The 21,321-nt window shown below is 50.3% G+C and overlaps 1 protein-coding gene across 6 annotated transcripts in view; it reads left to right on the forward strand.

Annotated features, from left to right (window-relative positions):
* The window catches only part of CNTFR (ciliary neurotrophic factor receptor), a 47,195-nt gene that overhangs the window by 13,596 nt on the left and 12,278 nt on the right, over positions 1-21,321 (forward strand). For 3 of the 6 annotated variants that reach the window (XM_060199260.1, XM_060199258.1, XM_060199256.1), the window contains 3 exons: positions 243-307; positions 11,715-11,799; positions 16,367-16,600. In XM_060199260.1, coding sequence (XP_060055243.1) covers positions 11,715-11,799; positions 16,367-16,600 — 319 coding nt within the window. In that variant the 5' untranslated portion in view covers positions 243-307. The remainder of the gene's footprint in view (positions 1-242; positions 308-11,714; positions 11,800-16,366; positions 16,601-21,321) is intronic. The other 3 variants (XM_060199259.1, XM_060199257.1, XM_060199261.1) reach the window with 1 other exon arrangement.

Consider the following 21,321-nt stretch of genomic DNA (forward strand, 5'->3'; position numbering starts at 1 on the left):
AGTGCGCTGTTTCTGGGGTTTTCTTGCTGTAACCACTGTGTCTTTACCAAGACTCTTCCCCACCTCCTGTCTGGCCTGGTCCTCCCCTTCTCCCATTCTCTAGTGGCGGTAAAAGAAGAGTTAGGGGAGGACGGAGCCACCTACAGGAAAGCCAGAGCAGTCATCTGTTTCCTCTGATCATCTATTTCCTCATGGTTTAGGGACCAACAAAGTCCCTCTTTCCCTTTCCCTTCTCTCCGTAGGCCACCCTGAGCTCTACTCCCCTCCCCCCACCAGCAACCCGAGGTCCCAGCTAAAGAGTGACTCCGTGAGTGAGTGTATCTGTTTTCCCACTGCTGGGTGTAGAGGGTGAGAGGTTGAGGGTGACGGAGGGGCTCTGAGTTTCTGGAGGTGCCATGGTATCTGTGTGGAAGATGGACTGTTCCGAGGGTGTGATGGTATCCATATGTGAGGCCATGGATGTTTTGAGTGAGCATGTTTGGGAGCGTCTATGTATAAGAGACCTTGACTGTAATGTGTGTGTGCATGCACACACTGTGTGTGAGGCTGTGGCAGTGGGTGTCCATGTGGGAAGCCATGACGTGTGACTGTGACGGTGAACTCTTGAGTGCCAGAGCGTGCCAGAGGCCACTGGGGTGCACCTCTCAAACTCTGGCTGCCAGGATGGATTTGGATTTGGAGGTGCGCTGACTTTGGGGAGTTCTGCCAGGTGGTAGTGAGAGCCCAAGAGTGTGCTCCACCTCCAGGTGACGTGAGTGCTGGGCACTGCATGACCCTGAATTACTGGTGTGTGTGTGTGTGTGTGTGTGTGTGTGTGTGTGTGAGAGAGAGAGAGAGAGAGAGAGAGAGCATGTGTGCGTACTCATGCCTGTGTTTACCCATCAGGAACAGATTGCTCTGACTTCCCCACTGTGAGGAGAGGGGAGAAGGAGGGGGGGGGAGGAAAGATGGTTTGCTCTTGCCGGGCAGACCAGCAGCTTCCTCAGAAATAGTGTGTGCAGTGTGTGTGCATGGTAGGGGGCAGGGAGAACAGGACGCTGCTACATGAAGACAGTTGAAGTTTCTGTTTCCTCCCACTCAATTCTGGCTCCCTCAGAAAGACCATCTCCAGTTCTTTTTGTTACAAAGCAAGGCTTCACATGCACTGTTGTCCCTGCCGTGTGTCTAAGAGAGAGAGAAAGAATTTGCAAGCACAGGCCTCTGTGCATATTTGAGGGTGTGTCTGCACCATAGCAGTGATGGGACCAGGAGTGGGGTGCAGGCATGGGGGGATTCTAAGTCCCTGAGTCTGGAAAGCTTTTCTGTCCCCCCTCCATCTGTCTCCACGGAGGGCCCTGCTCCTGCCTCATCTGCAGTGAACCCCCACTTTCCTCAAAGCCAAGGAAAGTCCCACACAGCCCTATGGCTCTGCCCATCCCCCCTTCCATGGAGTTCTTCCAGCTGTCTAACCTCCTGCTGTTGCATCCTGTCTCTCTAAGAGGAGCTCTGCTGCCCAGAGACTTAAGCTAATGGCTGTATGGGTCTTTGGTGGCTAGAGGGAGCCTTCTGGCTCTCCTAGAAGCTAAAGGGACTCTGGATGGGAGACTAGGGGGTGGTGGACCTGGCACTAGTTCCTCAGAATCTCTGTGCCCAGAGGGAGGCTCTGAAGTCATCTGCCCCTTTCTGTTTCCCATCGGAGAGGCAGGGACCTGGACCGGGCAGCCTCTGAGGGAGAGAGCTGTATCTTCTGCACAGGCTGCATATGTGTGCGTGCACATGTGTCTGCCCAGGTCACCAGGCAGCAGGCCAGGGTCCTGGGTGGACCTCCCCTTGTGGATCTGGGCTGATAGGATTCAGATTCCCACCTTCCTGGGGCACAGCCACACCCATGATAGCAAGACCCTGGGTTCCCCCAGCACAGCCACACACGTGCAGCAGGGCATGCACACACTGATCTCAGGGTCCCCACGGTGCAAGAGACTGGGGGTGGGGGGGGTGGGAGGCTGAGCACTCAGAGTCAAGGCTGCCAAAATCTGTCGGAATCTTGTCCCCCTTCCACCTCCCCCATCTCCGGTCACAACAGCAGGTGCAGATACCACCCCCCCCCCCTCAGTTCACTCATATTGGGCCGCCTTCCTTTCCACAACTTCAGCCAGTGGCTGGAGCTGGGGGACTACTCTCCCTGTCTCCCCCACCACACACCTCCCCATCCCCTCTGACTGGTGCTTAGCTTCTCCTGTCCCCTTTGATGGGGAAGACAGACCAGTGCTGGCTTTCCCCTGAGTACTAGGGCTAGCTCCTGGGTAGGGATGTGCTAGCCCCAGAAGAGATGAGACTTGGATCCTGAACTCAGGCATGGCTTTCTAGGTCCTAAGTTACTTGGAGTGGAGGCCCTGAGCTCTGAGAGGAGGATCAGGTCTGGATTCAGAGAGAAAGAGCCAGAGACAAGAGACTCAGAGACAGGAGAGAGAGATACCACGCGGAATGGGAGCCTGCTCTGTGGCCAGCCGGCCTCAGCCCAGGCGCTGGCCCCTGACCCATTCCACCCCCTCCCCAGTGGGGGGCCTGCTGGGCCAGCTGCCAGGGGCCAGGCCTCCCTCCTCAGCCTGCCCTCACTCCCCCCACCCCCCAACAGCTTCTGGACAGCTCAGGCCTCTGCCCCCGCCCCCACCGCCCACGCTGTCCAGGCTGCCTAGGCCTGGTGGGATCTGGGGGCCTCCCGCCCTCAGCCCCTCCTCCACCTCCTGGAGCTTCCAGCCCGCCCTGACTGTCTATCTCAGGCTCCCCCTTGGCGGGTGCTGTTCCTCCCTGCCTGCCTACCATATCCTTGTTCCCATCTTGGCCCCTGCTCTCTCATTTTCTTTCTTCATCTCAAGTGTAGGTATCTCTTCCCTGCTTCACCTAATTTATTCCTCCACAAGTCTGAGATGTTTGGAGTCCCCCCCCCCCCCCCCCAGTCAGCCGTGTTGTGTCCTGTGCCCTCAACTACTTCCACAGGACCTCCAGGGCTGCTGTAGGAAGAGTGGGGGAGAAGAGAGGGAGGCCCCAGGACAAAGAGTGCACCCTGAGATTCTGGAGTTGCTGAGGTGGACTGGGAACTGTGGAGCTGTGACCTTGGCCCTAATATGTGCTACCTGTCCCCCATCAGACGAGCGTATTCCAACTTACTTGGTCCCAGGCCAGTGACTTTCACTGGGTGTCCGCTTTTTTAGAAGCACACGATGGGACTGTCCTGCTGAGTAGTGATCACGGTTGGATTGAAGCCACTTGACCCTCAGCACACCCACGCCAACCAACACCCTGAAAACTGGGAACGCAGGATTGTGCTTCAGGGCACACATGGTTAGAGCTGGGCTCCAGTCAATGGTGTTCAGAAACACCTTCCCTGCCATGTGGTGGAGATTTCTTAGAACTGGCTCTGTATAACCAAAACTGTATTCTGCTGCTCTCTGCTTCCTAAAACTCACACCTTCCCTCCCACACTGGTTCTGCTTTCTGGGGTACAGCATGCCTGGGACTTTGCTGAGGCTAAAAGAGGGGGTTTGGAACTTTGGCTCATAAGCCAGGCTCAGAAACTGATCTGGGGCTGTTATTGTGTCTGTCAGTGTCACAGCTGGTGACTGTCTCCACAGAGCCAGTATTGCTGGTGGACTGGTGTTATTCTCTGTGGCTGTCTTTGTTATTGAATTTGTCAGCATCTCTGTGTCACCATAATTGTTACTCTGTGTCACCATCGGTCCACTGAGCTCTTTCTTGTGGGATGACCCTCTTCATCCTAGGGGTAGGGCCAGAGTCCAGGCGGGCCTGCTGGTGGATTCTGTAGAAAGCCTGGACCAGTCTGCATAGACCTCATCTGGAGCTCGATGGGATTTATTCTCTCAGAACTTGGGGTGTGGACTTGGAAAATTCCTTGGGAAAGTTCTTTTTGCCCTGGGATGGGTGGCCTAGGTGAGCTCGGGCTGGACAAAAATGTAGCCTGGAGGCCTCTGGCTTTAGTTCCCATACTTGGAAGTTGGCTGAGGAGTGAAATTTCCTTGTGGGGATTTCTGGATATGTAGTTAGAGACAGGGTATTCCCCCCCAACACACACACACACACACACACACACACACACACACACACACACACACACACACACACACTACTCAGCTCTGGATTGTGATGGTGCTGGGGATTGAACCTGGTGCCTAGCAGCCTCAGGGTTGAAATCCAGTCCTGGTGGGACTTTAGTCTACCCTTATCCCCTGGGGAGTAGGCTTCTGGACTCCCAGGAAAAAGCCCAATAGTCTCATAGCAAGGTTGCTCCTCTCAGCCGTGCTACACAGATACCACTCTCCTTTCACACTGGATAGGGTGGGGGTGGTGGACACAGAGACCCTGCCAGTATCTGCCCTTCTCTCCCTTTGCCTTTGAATTTCTGTCCATCTCCGCTTCCCATTACATCTGCATCTGTTCTTCTGTTTCTCCCTCTCAGTGTCTCTCTGGGTTTTTGCTCATGACTTTCCCTTTCTCTCTCTCTCTGTGTCTCCACTCCCATCTGTCTGGGTCTTTCTCTTTTCTGGGTGCCCCCAACCATGCAGTGCCTGTCTTTGTACCCCATCCCCCACTCTGCAGTGCTCACTCTCAGCAGCGCCCGTCTCCCATGGCTGCAGCCCCGTTGGCCCAGGGCCCGGCCCTTACAGTAACTCATCGGGCTGATGGAGGCGACTTTGATGAAGAAGTCACCCCTCCCCCTGCAGAGGCCAGAGGCAGGGTGGGGGGGGGGAGAAGAGAGAGAGAGAGAGAGAGAATGAGAATGCACACATACCCATGCCAGACCCTCTCCTTACCCCTGCTCTCCCTACTGGAATCAGGAAGGAGTTGAGAACAGGCCACCCTGTCCCTCCTCTCTCATCCAGTGATCTGACTACAGTTCCCTTCTCCTGGTCACCCACACCCCCACACCCCCACACCCCCACACCCTCACACCCCCACACCCTCACACCCCCACACCCCCACACCCTGGTTCCTGTCCTCATGTGGTAGACAATGGGTCTGGCACTGAGGTGAAGTATCTCTTGGCTATGAGGAGAAAGGCCTGGGCAAATAGCAGAGGTGGTGAGGGCCACTCTGAGGACTACTGCTGAGAGCTGAGGTGGGGAGCCAGGTAGACTTCCATCTCTCTCTCTCTCTCTCCCCAGCACAGCTCTGGCTTCCTTCTTGGCCTCACTACTTGCTGACTATGACTTTGGCCATCTCCTACCCTCCTAGACCTGAAAAGTAGCTGAAGATGGGGGTGTGGCCAAGGTCAGAAGGAGCCAGGCCAAGTGGTAGCGAAGGCCCCAGGAGTCACGTGGGTGGGGTGGCAGAGGCCATGTGGCCTCTAGAGAGGTAGCTGTGCCAGAATAGGTCAGTTAGACACTTGTGGCTGTGGCTGGAGGAAAAGTCCAGGAAGGGCAAATGTGGTGATGGGCAGGACAGTCAGTGGTCCTCTCCCAGTAAGGGGCCCCCAGCTGCGGTTCTGTCTGCAGTGTCTCTAGTTGTGTCTGGCAGTGTGTCCAGCTGTGTCTGAGTGACCCTGGCAGTGCTTCTCAGTGATGTGGATACTTCCTGACTGAGCATCTAACTGTGTCTCTGCTCTCCCCTCTCGCAGTTTTTCTGGGTGTATGCCTGTTCGTGTCTGTCAGTTTCTCTGCTTACATGTCAGGGAGCTTCTCTGGCACACTTTCTGACTCTGCCTTGTGTTCTCTGATGCTGTCACCCATGGTTTCTCTGCCTGCAGTTCTTGCTCTTTCTCTGGTGCTATGTCTGTTTGCATCGGGTCAAGTCTCTCACAGTGTTTCAAGCTGGTTCTTAATTTTTTTTTTAAAATTTTTTATTTAAGAAACGATCAATGAACAAAACCATAAGGTAGGAGGGGTACAACTCCACACAATTCCCACCACCCAATCTCCATAACCCACCCCCTCCCATGATAGCTTTCCCATTCTCTATCCCTCTGGGAGCATGGACCCAGGGTCGTTGAGGGTTGCAGAAGGTAGAAGGTTTGGCTTCTGTAATTGCTTCCCCGCTGAACATGGGCGTTGACTGGTCGGTCCATACTCCCAGTCTGCCTCTCTCTTTCCCTAGTAGGATGGGTCTCTGGGGAAGCTGAGCTCCAGGACACATTGGTGGGGTCTTCAATCCAGGGAAGCCTGGCCAGCATCCTGGTGGCATCTGGAACCTGGTGATTGAAAAGAGAGTTAACATACAAAGCCAAACAAATTGTTGAGCAATCATGGATCCAAAGCTTGGAATAGTGGAGAGGAAGTGTTAGGGAGGTACTCACTGCAAACTCTAGTGTACTTCTGCTTTCAGGTATATATTTTGCAGTAGTTTATGGATACGTGTGAACATAAGCTCTCTCTCACAGAAACTGGTGTATATCTAGGTTATGGGGACTTTGTTAGAAAGTGAACCACCTGAGATGAAATTAGAGTGTACTATAAAAGGAGAGGTCTCACCCAAGTAATGAAGCTGAAGGGTTGTCATTCCATGCGTGAAGTCTCTGGACACAGTCTGAGGTGAAGCATGTTGAGATGGCAATCGTTGCGTTGGTTAGGTTGTGATCGGCGGATGCAATATTATTTGGTATGGATTGGGAGACGCATATGGGAAAGTGGGCCCTATCCAAGAGTTCCAGGACTGGGGGAAGTAGGGGCTCTATAGTGGAGATGTGAGGTTCCTGCTGTCTTAGGGTTCAAAAAGACAATCGATGTTATCATCATATTATTTGGTAATTGGGTTAACTTTGAAAAGTCCTTTTGTTAGGGTTTGCTGTACAGTATCCAGTATCTTGTATATAGCTGTGCTATTGGATGCTTCTAATCTACTTGGTCTAGGCTTGAGAGAGTCCGCATATCAAATACACAGCCTATATATTAAAAAGATTCAGTTTGTGTTTTGAGAAACTTTGAGACATACACCTGATTTTCCCCCTCTCATATTAATTAACTACTGATTTATATGTCTACATTTTGCTAGGAGTGTACATAAACACCATTCCCACCACCAAAAGACTGTGACCCATCCCTCCCACCCACTCCCACCCCCCACTGGCCCAGGAAGCTGCATGTCTACCCCTCACCACAGGGTTTTTACTTTGGTGCCCTACTTACAATTTGATCAGGTCCTGCTTTTAGTTTCCCTTTCAGATCTTCTTACTCAACTTCTGTTGATGAGTGGGATCATCCCATACTCATCTTTATCTTTCTGACTTAGTTCACTTAACATAATTCCTTCTAGCTCTGTCCAAGATGGGTCAGAGAAGGTGGGTTCATTGTTCTTGATAGCTGCATAGTATTCCATTGTGTATATATACCACAGCTTTCTCAGCCACTCATCTGTTGTTGGGCACCTGGGTTGCTTCCAGGTTTTAGCTATTATGAATTGTGCTGCTATGAACATAGGAGTACACACCTCTTTTTGGTTGGGTGTTATGGAGTCCTTGGGGTATAACCCCAGGAGAGGAATTACTGGATCATATGGAAGGTCCATATCTAGCCTTCTGAGAGTTTTCCAGACTGCTATCCACAGAGGCTGTACCAATTTACATTCCCACCAGCAATGTAAAAGGGTTCCTCTGTCCCCACAGCCTCTCCAGCATTTGTTGCTGCTGTCCTTTTTGATGTATGCCATTCTCACAGGAGTGAGGTGGTATCTTAGTGTTGTCTTAATTTGCATTTCTCTGACAATCAGTGACCTAGAGCAGTTTTTCATATGTTTGTTAGCCTTTTGGATCTCCTCTGAGGTGAATGTTTTGTTCATATCCTCTGCCCATTTTTGGATGGGGTCATTTGCTTTTTTGGTGCTAAATTTGCTGAGCTCTTTATATATTTTCGTGATTAGTTTCTTGTCTGATGTAAGGCATGTGAAGATCTTCTCCCATTCTGTGAGGGGTCTGTCTGTTTGTTTAATAGTTTCTTTGGATGTGCAGAAGCTTTTCAATTTGATGTAGTCCCATTGGTTTGTTTCTGCTTTAGTCTTCCTTGCAATTGGGTTTGATTCATCAAAGATGTCCTTGAGGTGTAGGTGGGAAAGTGTTTTACCAGTGTTTTCCTCTAAGTATTTGATTGTTTCTGGTCTGACATCTAGGTCTTTGATCCATTTGGAGTTGATTTTTGTTTCTGGTGAGATAAAGTGGTTCAATTTCATTCTTCTGCATGTTACAACCCAGTTTTCCCAGCACCATTTATTGAAGAGAGCCTCCTTTTTCCCTCTAATCCTTTGGGCCCCCTTATCAAAGATTAGATGCCCATAGGTGTTGGGATTTATTTCTGGGCTTTCAATTCTGTTCCACTGGCCTGTGTGCCTATTTTTGTTCCAGTACCATGATGTTTTGATGATGATGGCTTTATAATATAGTTTAAGGTCTGGGAGTGTGATGCCTCCATTTCTGTTTCTTTTCCCCAAGATGGTTTTGGCAATTCTAGGTGTTTTCAGGTTCCAGATAAATGATTGTAGTGTTTGTTCTATTCTCTTAAAGAAGCTTGGTGGAACTTTGATGGGTATTGCATTAAATTTGTATATGGCTCTGGGGAGAATATTCATTTTGATGATATTTATTCTTCCAATCCATGAGCATGGGATATCTTTCCATTTCTTGGTATCAGTTTCTATTTCCTTGAGTAGCGACTCATAGTTTTCAGCATACAAGTCTTTTACTTCTTTGGTCAACTTTATTCCTAGGTATTTGATTGATTTTGCTGAAACAGTAAATGGGAGTGATTTCTGGATGTCTTCTTCTTCAGATTTAGTGTTTGCATAAAGAAATGCCACTGATTTTTGTACATTGATTTTGTAGCCTGATACCTTGCTATATTGCCTAATAACTTCCAGTAATTTTCTGCTGGATTCTTTAGGTCTTTCTATGTATACTATCATATCATCTGCAAATAGTGAGAGCTTGACTTCTTCCCTTCCAATCTGTATTCCTTTGATTTCTTTCTCTTGCCTGATTGCTATGGCAAGAACTTCCAATACTATGTTGAAGAGTAATGGAGACAGTGGACAGCCCTGTCTAGTCCCCGATCTGAGGGGGAATGCTTTCAGCTTCTGTCCATTGAGTATGATGTTGGCTGTAGGTTTGCTATATATAGACTCCACTGTCTTGAGGAATTTCCCATCTATTCCCATTTTTTGTAGAGTTTTGAGCATGAACGGGTGTTGGATTTTGTCAAAGGCTTTCTCTGCATCTATTGAGATAATCATGTGGTTTTTGGCTTTGCTTTTATTGGTGTGGTGAATGACATTGATTGACTTACGGATGTTGAACCAGCCTTGCATTCCTGGGATGAATCCCACTTGGTCGTGATGAACAATCTTTTTGATATGTTGCTGTATCCGGTTGGCCAAGATCTTGTTTAATATTTTGGCATCTATGTTCATCAGAGATATTGGTCTGTAGTTTTCCTTTTTTGTTCTGTCCCTATCAGCTTTTGGTATCAGGGTGATGTTGGCTTCATAGAAGGTGGAAGGGAGTGTTCCTGTTTCTTCAATCTTATGGAATAGCTTAAGAAGTATGGATATTAACTGTTTCCTGAAAGTTTTGTAGAATTCATTTGTGAAGCCGTCTGGTCCAGGACTTTTGTTGTTGGGGAGATTCTTAATAACGGTTTCGATTTCTTTGTCTGTGATTGGTGTATTTAGATTTTGTAGTTCTTCTTGGTTCAGTTTTGGAAGGGCATAGGTTTCTAGGAATTGTTCCATTTCTTCCAGATTCTCTAGCTTGGTGGCATATAGTTCTTTATAGAAGTTTCGCAGGATTCTCTGGATTTCTGTGGTGTCAGTTGTGATATCTCCTCCATCGTTTACAATTCTATTAATTTGAGTCTTCTCTCTTTTTTGTTTGGTGAGTCTGGCTAGGGGTTTGTCAATTTTGTTTAATCTTTCAAAGAACCAACATTTGGCTTCATTGATCTTTTGTATGGTTCTTTTATTTTCGATGTTGTTTATTTCTGCTCTAACTTTAGTGATTTCTGTCCTTCTGGTTGCTTTAGGGTTCCTTTGTTCCTCTTCCTCTAAGTCCTTGAGGTGTGCAGTAAGGTCGTTCATTTGAGCTTCTTCTTGGTGTTTAATATGTGATTGTATGGCTATAAGTTTCCCTCTCAGTACTGCTTTAGTACGCTGTCACCCATGGTTTCTCTGCCTGCAGTTCTTGCTCTTTCTCTGGTGCTATGTCTGTTTGCATCGGGTCAAGTCTCTCACAGTGTTTCAAGCTGGTTCTTAATTTTTTTTTTTAATATTTATTTTCCCTTTTGTTGCCCTTGTTGGCTTTTTATTGTTGTGTAGTTATTATTGATGTCGTCATTGTTGGATAGAACAGAGAGAAATGGAGAGAGGAGGGGAAGACAGAGAGGGGGAGAGAAAGATGGACACCTGCAGACTTGCTTCACAGCCTGTGAAACGACTCCCCTGCAGGTGGGGAGCCGGGGGCTCGAACCGGGATCCTTCCGCTGGTCCTTGCGCTTTGCGCCACCTGCGCTTAACCGGTTACGCTACCGCTGACTCCCAAGCTGGTTCTTTAGTCATATGTTGGCCATATCTTGGCATGACTGTCTGTTTACTTCTCTGTCATATCTCACAGTTCCTCTGGCTTTGTCTGATTGTGCCTTATACAGCCTCTTTAGTGATCTCTCTGTGCAGAGCTTTTTCTTTGGAGTTCTTTCTACTTGTTTTTGGCAGTGTCTCTGGCCACTGTCTTTGCTCAATGTCTCACTATGTCTCCGATAGAGGCCCTGGTTGAATGCCTGGCAGTGTCCCTTCCTGGATCTCTGCTTCTGTCTGGTTGATAGTTCCCCTCTCTCCTCACACTGGGAAGAGAAAGTCAGATTAAGGGGTCTTTTCTGCAAGAACAAGTTATTCCCATGTCCTTGGGTTTGAATATACGCTAGAGCAGAGCTGGGAGGGGGTAGATTCTGATCCACCCTGGGAAGTAGAACAGTAGGTAGAAGGATCCATTTTGGCTTCTAGGGACATGTGTTAAGTGTGTTCTGTGTAGCCGCGTGGGTGGATCTCTTCTGGCCCAAAGGTTCCTGGCTCCTGGGTCATGTGGCCAAGGTGAAAACAATATATAGAGAGAATTTCCTCATTCTTTCTTGGTCATTGGTGTACCGTAGACCTGAAGCCAAGGTTGACCCAGGTCCTGATACTCTGCTGTTCTGAACTTTCCAGAGTCCAGACTAGGCTCCCCAAGGATGGGTCTGAGGTGAGGGCTTTGAAAGAGAGCTTTGAACATCCAGGTTTCAGGTTCTGTCCTCTGGAGCATGCCAGAGGGGGGCTTCCATTTGAGGCAATGTGGAGGACAGATTTTCAATTATATTAAAACATTCCCCTTTCAGTATTCAGTGTTTACAGCCAATTAGCCAAGATCACCAGTAAAGTTAGCACTTTTTTTTTTTTATAGAAAAATGACCCAATGTCACCCACATCCTATAACTCATCCGCGGTTGGCTACATCCTGTAGCCAGCAGTTTTATTGAACAACAAACCACCGTAGGTTGCCTTCTGCCATCTTAGCAAACCTTGGCCTACAGATGCCAAGAATGCTGCTTTCTGTTGCCTGAACGAGGATCCTGAGTCCCATTAAGAAGGGTGTTTGGGGTCAAGGTGCCCTGACCTGGGGCTGGGACTTCCCAGTCTTGCCTGAGGACAGGGGGAAGCTCCCTAAGAGAGTTCCCACCTAGACTGACGCTGCCACTCTCTGTTTCTCTCAACAGATGGCTGCTCCCGTCCCGTGGGCCTGCTGTGCTGTGCTTGCTGCCGCCGCTGCCGTGGTTTATGCCCAGAGACACAGTCCACAGGGTGAGTGAGTGCTGGGCAGGACACTGTGATCCCTGTCAGCCCCTACCCGAGGCTGAGCTTGAACCGTCCTGCCACCAAACCTCCGTGGGGACACGTGCTGGCTTTGCCACACATGCGCACAGAGGGACGTGAGCCTTTGATGCTGAGAGTGGCCTGCCGATGTCTCGTAGGTGCTCTGGTGGTTGCATGCTGATGATAGCCTCTTCACACCAGCAGGGTTATAGATTGAAAACTACTTGGGATGTGAGTTGGACGCAGCTAGGGATGGGGCCCCTGTAGAGAACCTTATGAAATGGGGACTCTTGGGCATTTTTTTTTTTGTGGGGGGAGCTGGTTGCAGTGGAAGACACTAAGTGATACAAGCAGACAAGAATGTTGATTGCCTTCAGCTCTCAGCCTTATTCATTCCACAAAAGGTGGTGGAATGAAATAAGTTGGGGGAGATGGACAGGTGACAGACGAGGAAGCTGGCAGCTGCTACCTGTTCTCCTAGCAGTGGTCCAGTGCTGTCACTGTCTTTCTCACAGCCCACAGTGGCAAAGAGCTGAACCCCTGCTGGGAGGCCTGTCCCTCTTGACTTGCTCACCAGCACCTCTGCTGTGTTTGAGACAAGTGCCTCCGTCAGCCACCGGTGTAAACTTGACCCCTAAATTCCTTGAATGAGGCTCCAGGTATAGAGAAGGAGTTTGGAAGTGTCCTGTTCTGCCCATCTTGGCAAACTTGGATAGAGACCAAGAGAATGGGAGCCTCACTGGGACTCAGGCATGGGCTCTGGTAAATGGTTTTATAACCCTCAGGGTTTTGGATTCAAGAAGGCTAGTGAGCCAAGCCTGCCCCAAGACTGTGTCTCATAAGCACGAGTCAGAGTGACCACTAGTTCAGCCCATTTACTCCTGTCCTGGATGCCTGTACTGACCTGACCTGCCTAGGCCTGCCCATGGGCTCTGTGGGCCTAGCCCCACACTGTATGTGCGGCCAGAGTCACATGTGACCAGGACACAAGGTCACACCTCTGAGCGAATGAGAGACTGACCTTGTGCTATGGGCCGTGTCCTGGCGTGGGTGAGACTGAGGCTGTGGCTGTGTCCTGGGGAGTGTCTTTCTCTCTGTGGTTGTGTCCTTGTGGACTGTGCTCCAGATATGACATTATCTGTCTGTGTATGACTGACTGACTGACTGCCTTTTGTGGGGCTGTGACCTTGTGGCTGAGATTACAGCCCGTGTATGGTAGTCTGCTGCCTTCTCTGCTTGTTTCTTTACATCTTTTGTGTTCCTGTTAAACTCTCTCCAGTTGTGTGTGAGACTGGCCGTATGTTAACTGCCTCTGGGTGATGGTGCCCTCCCTGTGCCTGCATGTCCACTTGCTTCAGGTGTTTCTTTCCCCAAAGTGGATAGTGTCCCTGTGTCCTTGTGGACTGGGGTCTCGGATTTGCTTCTTCTCTGTTGTAACTATCTTTGCCCTATGTGTGTGGCGATGCACAGTCTCTTAGGATGTCCTGGGGAGTATTTCTGGCATGTGGTCCCCATGTGAGCCCGTGTGCACAGGTGTGAGGGAGTCGTCCTCTCTGTCCCTCTGTGTTCTCCATGTCCATGACCTCATCCTGTCTCTGTCTCTCGTCCTGGCTTCTAACAACCTTTTCACAGCTGATTCCTTTGGAGCATTTGTCACCACGTCAGAGCCAAGAGCCCCATCCTCCCCCTGCTGCTTGATTTAATTTCTGAAATGGACAGCACATCAGGAGGGGCACCCACGGGGGCAGGAGGAGAGCTGTCCAGAGACAAAGGATTAAATCACTGCCATCTTTGGAGCTGTTGCCTGGCTGTGTGTGTGTGTGTTGCCATCGTTGTGTTATTGTAGCAGTTGTGACGCTGTGATTGTCATGTCGTATCACCCCTTCTGCCTCTATGTTGTGGCCTGTGGTGTCTCCTGTCATTGTGTTGTCATTTTCTCCTCCCTGCCCTGCCCTTACATCGATGGTTTGTCATTTTTGTCAGATTGTGTTGCCATTTCCTTTGTGAGGCAAGCAAGGTACAGTGGGACAGTGTCACCGCATTGTGTTTGTTGTGCTGTTGGGTGGCTGTGTCCTCAACGTTTGGCTGTACCTGCCTCCCCCCAGTATTAAGGGCCACACTGCTTCCACTGTAGTTCCGAGCTGCTCTTGGTCAGCGTTGATGTGTTACCATTGGGACCATGATGGCCACACCCCCTCCCCAATGGTCAGTTTCCAGCCTCCTCCTCAGGCAGCTGGATGCAGAATCTCTGCTGGGGGGTGGTGCAGAGAGGGGCTTGGCATGCTTCCTGGAAGCTCCAGGTTTTTGGAAAGGAGGCTGGAGGGGGGCTCAGTGGCTAGGGCTGGTGGATGAGGGGGGGCTCTATGGCTTGAGCCTTGGACACTGGGCCTCTGGTCAGGGGGAGGCCTCGTTTAGACTCCGGTCCAGCCTCACAGCTGTGGCCTCCAAGGCCCCCAGCCACCGCCCTTCCGCCCGCCCATTCATCCTCTGCTCGGCCAGTCCCAGGCCCCACAGATGAGTGGTCAGGGCTGGCTGGGCTTCTTGCTTCTCTCTCCTCTTACAGAGATGCAGGGGCTCAAAGAGGGACAAAGCATAGATAAGCAGAGGGGTGGGGGAAAGACCTGGAGACATGGAGGGAGATCCCGATGGGCAGGGTGACAGAGGCAGCACACTGGGACAGATGTTCCTGTGTGAAGGAAGTGGGGGGGGGCAGGGGAGGGCTGCTTGCAATGGAGGGAAGGGGCTGAAGGGGCTGGCTAGCGACACAGAGGGATCTTACCCCCTGCAGTCCTGGTGGTGTTAACAAGTCTAATTAAGAGGCCACTGGCCCAACTTAATTGGCTCGTTAACAGGAATTGCCTCTGAAAATCCCCCAACTCAGCGGGGTGGCTCTCTGGAGGGGAGATGTGAGCGAGTGTTAACGAGGGATCCCGCGGCAGCCCCCACCCCAGGGCTGCCCCCTCCTCTCATGCTGCCTCTCTCCCTCCCGCCCTCACTCCACAGATCTGGCCTGGACCAGGAAAGCATCTGTCTTTCCAGGTTTCCAGGCTTGGGGAGGGAGGGGGCAGGAGAAGGAGAGTGGATTTGCATCTCTGGCTCCGTAGGCCTGTCACTTCTGCTGTGCTCTGTAGATGGTGTCTCTGTCCCGCTTCCCCCCCCCCCCCACTTGCCTAGCAAGGCCTCTCGACAGGTGCTCCCTCCCACCCTTCCCCTCCAGTCTCCTGGGCTCAGTCCATCACACCTGGGTTGCTCAGGCCAGGGCTGGGGCTCACTTTTGGCTCTGACAGGCCCCTCCTGGGGGCAGGAGAAGAATGGTCAGAGAGCACATTCAGTCCCAGCATCCCCTACCTCCTCCCAAGCAGTTCCTGCCTCATGAAGTTGGCAGCTGCCAGGAGTTGCCTAGGGCTCCTGTCCTGGACCCTGCCCATTTCTCCCTTCTCTTGCTCCTGCCTAAGTCCTGGAGAGCTGAGGAGGAGGCTTGTCAGGGGGACCAGAGTGGGGGGGGGGGAGGAGAAAGGCAGCATTTAGAGAGAGGATGGGCAAGAGAAAGAGAAAGGAGTTCAGGAGCAAGGCTCCTCAGCTCCAGTCTGCCTGGGGAGCAGATGTCAGTGACTGGAACCAGGCCTGTTGACGGCACGTGGTGAGGGTCAGGGGCATGAGGACAGCTTAAAGGAATGGAGGTAAACTGAGTTCTCACTGAGCTCCGGCCTCTCTCAGCACTCGACACAAATCCTCCCTCTTTCTCTCTCTCATACTTCAGAAGATTGTCCATTCACATACGCAGCTCTGGAAAAGCACACACTTGCCAATTTGGAAGCACTTAACATGCTTATACACTTGCAGAACCAGAGAGATTTTGCACGCTCTCCATCTTCTCCAGACACACACAGACACAAAGTCACTTTGATTTTTTGTCATTGGGGTGATTGCTGGGGCTCAGTGCCTACACACAAACCCACTACTCCCAGTGGCCATTAATTCCTTTTTGATAGAGACAGAGAAAAAAATGAGAGGTAAGAGGGGGAGAGAGAGAGAGAGAGAAAGAGAGAGAGAGAGAGTCAGGTAGACACCAAGACCTGCTGCACTGCTTCACCATTTGTGAAACTTCCCTCCTGCAGGTGGTGACTGGGGACTTGAACCTGGGTCCTTGCACATGGCAAAGTGTGCACTCTACTAGTTGTGCCATTGGCCAGCCCCAACACAAAACCTCTTGACCCGAAGTCCTCACTGTCCATCTTTCCTTCCTTATTCTCTTCCTTCCTCCCTTTCCCCCCCCCTCCCTCCCTCCCTTCCTTCCTTCCTTCTTCCTTCTTCCTTTCATCAGATCACTGCTCAGCTCTGGTTGGTGATGGTGTAGGGCTTGAACCTGGGAACCCCGAGCTCCAGGCATGAAAGTTTATTATATAAACTGCTGCGCTGTCTCCCTGGCCCTTTGCTGTGTTCCTTCACAGGCTCTTGCCCATATGCATTCACGCAGGGGTGCCAGGAAGAGATGTGATCTGTGACCTTTGCCCTTTCTCCTCCTACTCCCCTTTCCACCCCCCACCTCCCGCAGAGGCACCCCATGTGCAGTACGAGCGCCTAGGCTCGGACGTGACATTGCCATGTGGGACAGCAAACTGGGATGCAGCTGTGACTTGGCGGGTGAATGGGACAGACTTGGCCCCTGACCTGCTCAACGGCTCTCAGCTGGTGCTTCATGGACTGGAACTGGGCCACAGCGGCCTCTATGCCTGCTTCCACCGTGACTCCTGGCACCTGCGCCATCAAATCCTGCTCCATGTGGGCTGTAAGTATTGTTCCCAAGCCCTCACCCATCCTCCCACTGCACTCAAGGGGTTGTACTCCAGGACCCAGGATCAGAACCCTTGGGATTGTCGGGGGTGGGCGTTGGGGGAGAGCACCCTCACCCTTGCCTTCTGCCCCTGTCCTAGCCTGCACTTTTGGTCTCTGCTCCCAGTCTTGTCCACTGTGTCCCCTAGGCATTTTGCTCATACATCTTTCCATGGAGGTCTCTGAGAGTCTGAAATTCCATTTCCTGTGCCAAGATGGGCAGAAGAGAGCTGGCAGGGCATAGCCCAGCAGAGCTTGGTGGGTGGGAACCCCAGCGTCACACACTCCATTCACACTCTCAAGAGGCTAGTCATAGGGTTTTTAGGAAGGGAATGGGATATATCAGGGGATGGGGTGGGGGGTGCAGGTATGAGGGCAGCCATCTGGGAGGCCCCAAGGAAGGAAGGAGGAAGGGTTCGTGCAAGTACATGGAAACTTAAAGGCGTTGGAAGATATATTGAGAAAGTCATTTCTGATAGAGGTCAGCAGGTTGGGAGGGCATGAAAGCAGTGCTTGGGCTGGTGTATATTAGGGTAGGGAGAGTTGTAGGGGAGCTAAGAGAAGAGACAGGAGTAAATTATGAACCCAGAAGCTGGGATCATGTCTTCAAAGATCTCTCACCCAGCAGTGAAGAGAGGCCAGTTAGATGGGGTAAAGCCCGCACAGGAAGGAAGCTGTCTCTGGGATGCAGAGAAGATGAAGACCTGAGGCCAAGGTATGGAGTTGGGAAGGTTGGGAGCAGGGTGGTTGAATAGACAGGAGTTGGTGCTGGTTGGAGGCGGGGAGTAGATAGCAAGTAGGAGAGGTCAAGATAGCTGGCGATAGGCAGTAGAGGCCAGGAGGAACAAGCAGTTGGAAAATTTTGGGCCACTGTCTTATTTTGGGTTTCCCTAGAATCTGACCCCAAGGTGGGAATTCATATGTAAGTATTTAATTTGGCAGGTGACAGGAAAACCTCAAGGCAATGGGAAAGTGATAGAAAAAAAGGAAGTTAAGTTAGCCATTCAAGAGGGAGTTATTCAGCTCACATGTCTGGGCAACTGGGGCTTAACCTACTGAGGGAATTCTGGGAAACCATGCAAAACATGCTCCACAGAGTTTGGGGGCTGTGGAGGGAGGAAACTCGATGCTTGTACACCCACTTCTGCCCCTTCTAGGTTGAAGGAATTTCCTGGGGTGAGGGTGGGGATGCTTGCATTCCCAGAACTGAGAAAGAAAAAAAAAACACCGACTAAATATATATTTGACATCATTTCATCTTGGCAACATTTTAGAAGATTTATTTACTTTTCAACAAGAGAACAACAGAGCATCACTCTGGCACATGTGGCGCCAGGGATAGAACTCAGGACCTCATGCTTGCAAGATTTGCAGTCTACTGCACCACCTCCTGGGCTTCTTCCCAGCACTTTTGGCTTGATGCCCCAGTAGGCAACGCAGGCTTTGGTAGCCAAATAAAGCTCTTAGGCAAATAGCTGCAGAAGTGTGGGCAGCCAGTATGGGTGAGGGCTCTGCGGCACCAGCAACATCTGCAGATGGCACAGTGAGCTTGGGTCCTCCGGGGACAACTGGGTGTTGGTGGCTGGTAGCCAGTGAGTCTGAGGACTTGAGACTGCTCTGGGGGGGACAGGGAAGGGGAGGGGACGTGCTAGCAGTAGGTTATATGGGAAGAGGTGAGGCGGCTACTGGAGGAATACTGGTGTGAGGAGAGAACAGAACTCAGAACTGAGCTTTGAAGATTATCACTATGTGTAAGGGATTGGTGGAGAGGCACAGACCACACAAAAGATATAAGAAGGGGGGCAGCAGTAAAGCAGAGGGAAGAGTGAGTGAGTGTGATGTAGAAGAGAGATTTGGAGAAGTAGACATGATGATGTTTGTCATTGCTGCTAGGGCCAGCTGGGCGGGTACCCACTGATGGAGTAAACATACTGGAACTAGTTGTATTCCTCCCCTCCCCTCCCCTCCTCTCCCCTCCTCTTCCCTCCCCCCTCCTCTCCTCTCCCCTCTCCCCTCCCCTCCCCTCCCCTTCTCTCTCTCTCTTTCTTCAATGAGAGAGAGATACAGAGGAAAAGATCACACACACACACACACACACACACACACACACACACACACACACACACACACACACACCCCACTGCTGAGCTCTGGTTTATGTTGGTGCTGGGGATTGAACCTGGGACCTTAGAGCTTCAGACAAGCAAGTCTTTTGCACAACCATTATGCTGTCTCCCCACATATGTCTACTCTTCTGAGTCAGACTCAAACTTCTCTGATCACATCTCAACTAGGTAAAGCACCCTGCTATCTGAAGGCATTTTTGCTCGTTTGTTTACCAGAGCACTGCTCAGGTCTGGCTTATGGTGGTAAAGTTGGGACCTTTGGTGTCTCTGGCATGCTTTTTTCATTTGTATGTTTTGGTCAACATCCTCACAGAAATGCCAACCCACCTGTGGGCTAGCAGAAGGATGAAAATAAGTATTGGTGGGAATGTTCATTTCTCCCAGACAAAAAATTTCTATTTGAACTAGAGAGATGGGCTTTGTCACCAAATGTCTTAGCTGAAAACCAAGGATTGAGTGACCCCTGTGGACCAATTTAGAGCCTGGCCCACCAGAGGGTCCATCAGAAATGTGCCTTTAGCTGGGCCCTAGGCCCTCATATGAGGAGGAAGGCTCTGTGCTGAGTGGTCTGGAAGGAGGATGAGGCCAGCTTGACACCAGTCACTCACATCCATCCTTTCAGCTTAAGTTCCAAAACTCCTGGGTGGACAAGGAGTTGAAAGCTACACCTCAGTGACTTTGGGTCCACACTCCCAATGACTTCATCTTCTTTGAGAGGTCATTGGAGGGAAACTTAGTCTACAGGTAATATCTTTGGCCCACACCCATGGAGCATACCCACAGCCACCCTGTTGTGACCAGAGCCTTATATATATTATCCGGACCTCTCCCTAGACCCTGCCTGTCTTGGGAAATGCAGCCAAGAACTGGCCGTACTATTTGTAACAGGTACTCATTTCCTCCTAAAAATTTTGCTGGTTATAGGAACAGGGGATATTAATAATCATTGTTTCCAATCACTTTATATTAGTAACAAAAGACATGGTCTGAAAAAAAAAAAAGACATGGTCTGGCAGCACTCAGCAGCAAATTATCCTTCTTGCTAGCTCTCAGAGAATAGGGCAAAGTTTCCCCCTGATTTGTGTGTGGGTCATTTGAGCCAACCATTATTTAATATTTATTCTTAAATGTGTGAGTTTTTCATGTTTCTATTTCCAAAGGAAACTGATTACAAAAAATATCCAGTTGAGAAGCCCCTTATAGCCACTGAGCCCTGAACTGCTCTCTCCTGCTCCACCTTTCTGCTGCTCACAGGTGAAGACCCACATGCAGGCTAAGGAGGCCCCTGCCCAGGAAGAAGGAAGAATACACTGGGGAGCAGGAGCATAGACTCCCTTCCTTTGCTAGCCTCTGCTGACTCACTGTCACCCCAAGTTTAAGCTAAAACAAATCAGAGATTAATGGACTGGTTTTCCTTTATTCTTAAAGATTTTTATGAGAAAGTACAGATCGTCACTCAGCTCTAACACATATACCAAGGTACCTGCAAATCCTGTGCTCTACCACTGTGATGGCTTCCAGACACCTTAGTGGACTGATTTTAAATATTTACTTATTTATTTGAGAGTAAGAGAGAGAAAGTGCAAACCAGAGTATCTCTCTGACATATGTGGTGCCAGGGATTAAACTCAGGGCTTCCTGCTTGCAAATTAGGTTGCCTATCTACTCCACAACCTCCTGGGATTATATTATATTATATTATATTATATTATATTATATTATATTATATTATATTATATTATATTATATTTTTTTTTTGTCTTGGTGGGGCTTCCCCACTTCAGGCTGACTTTTTGAGATAGATAGGTAGATAGAGAAAGGGGAGAGAGGGCAGAGGGCAGATAGCATAATGGTTATGCAAACAGACTGTCATGCCTGAGGCTCCAACATCCCAGGTTCAATCCCCTGCACCACCATATGCCAGAGTTGAACAGTCCTCTGGTAAAAAATTTTTTAAGAAATTAAAAAAACAATTAAGAAAAGAAAAAAGAAAGGGGAAAGATGCTGTAACAAAGAACTTTCCTCCAGTGTGGTGAGGTCTAGACTCGAAGCTGAGGTATATACATGTATGGCAAAGCAGATACACTAACCAAACTGAGTGATTTTTCCAACCTGATGTTAAGTGGCCAGTTCCTTGTGCAGTTTTAAAGTATTTTGACTTGATTGGTCAGGACAGGCACTCCAGACCCCCTGGTTTAGCACTCCTTTTCCCTCAGGCCTGTTTGGCTGGGAAGGAAAGAACAGCCTGTGATTGGAGATGACGGGGGTGGGGTGGGGAGTAAAGATGGGTGAGAAGTAGATGGGGGCTGGGGAGGGGCTTTGGAAATCCAGAAGCTGGGGTCCCTCCAAAGCCACCACAAGAGATGCCCTGGACCTTGAGTGACAGGCACGGGGAGGAGTGTGGGTGGAGTCTGGGTAGGGCTGGAGCTGGAGGGGTCAACCTGCCCCACCCAGCCTGATCTGGTCTGACCAGGGTGTGGGCAGCCTGCCCCTCCTCCCTTCTGGGCCGGCAGGCAAGCCTCGTGCGTGCTGGGGGCTCCGGCCCAGGCGG

The sequence above is a fragment of the Erinaceus europaeus genome, chromosome 10 (assembly GCF_950295315.1).
Source record: "Erinaceus europaeus chromosome 10, mEriEur2.1, whole genome shotgun sequence".
Classification (NCBI taxonomy): Eukaryota; Metazoa; Chordata; class Mammalia; order Eulipotyphla; family Erinaceidae; genus Erinaceus; species Erinaceus europaeus.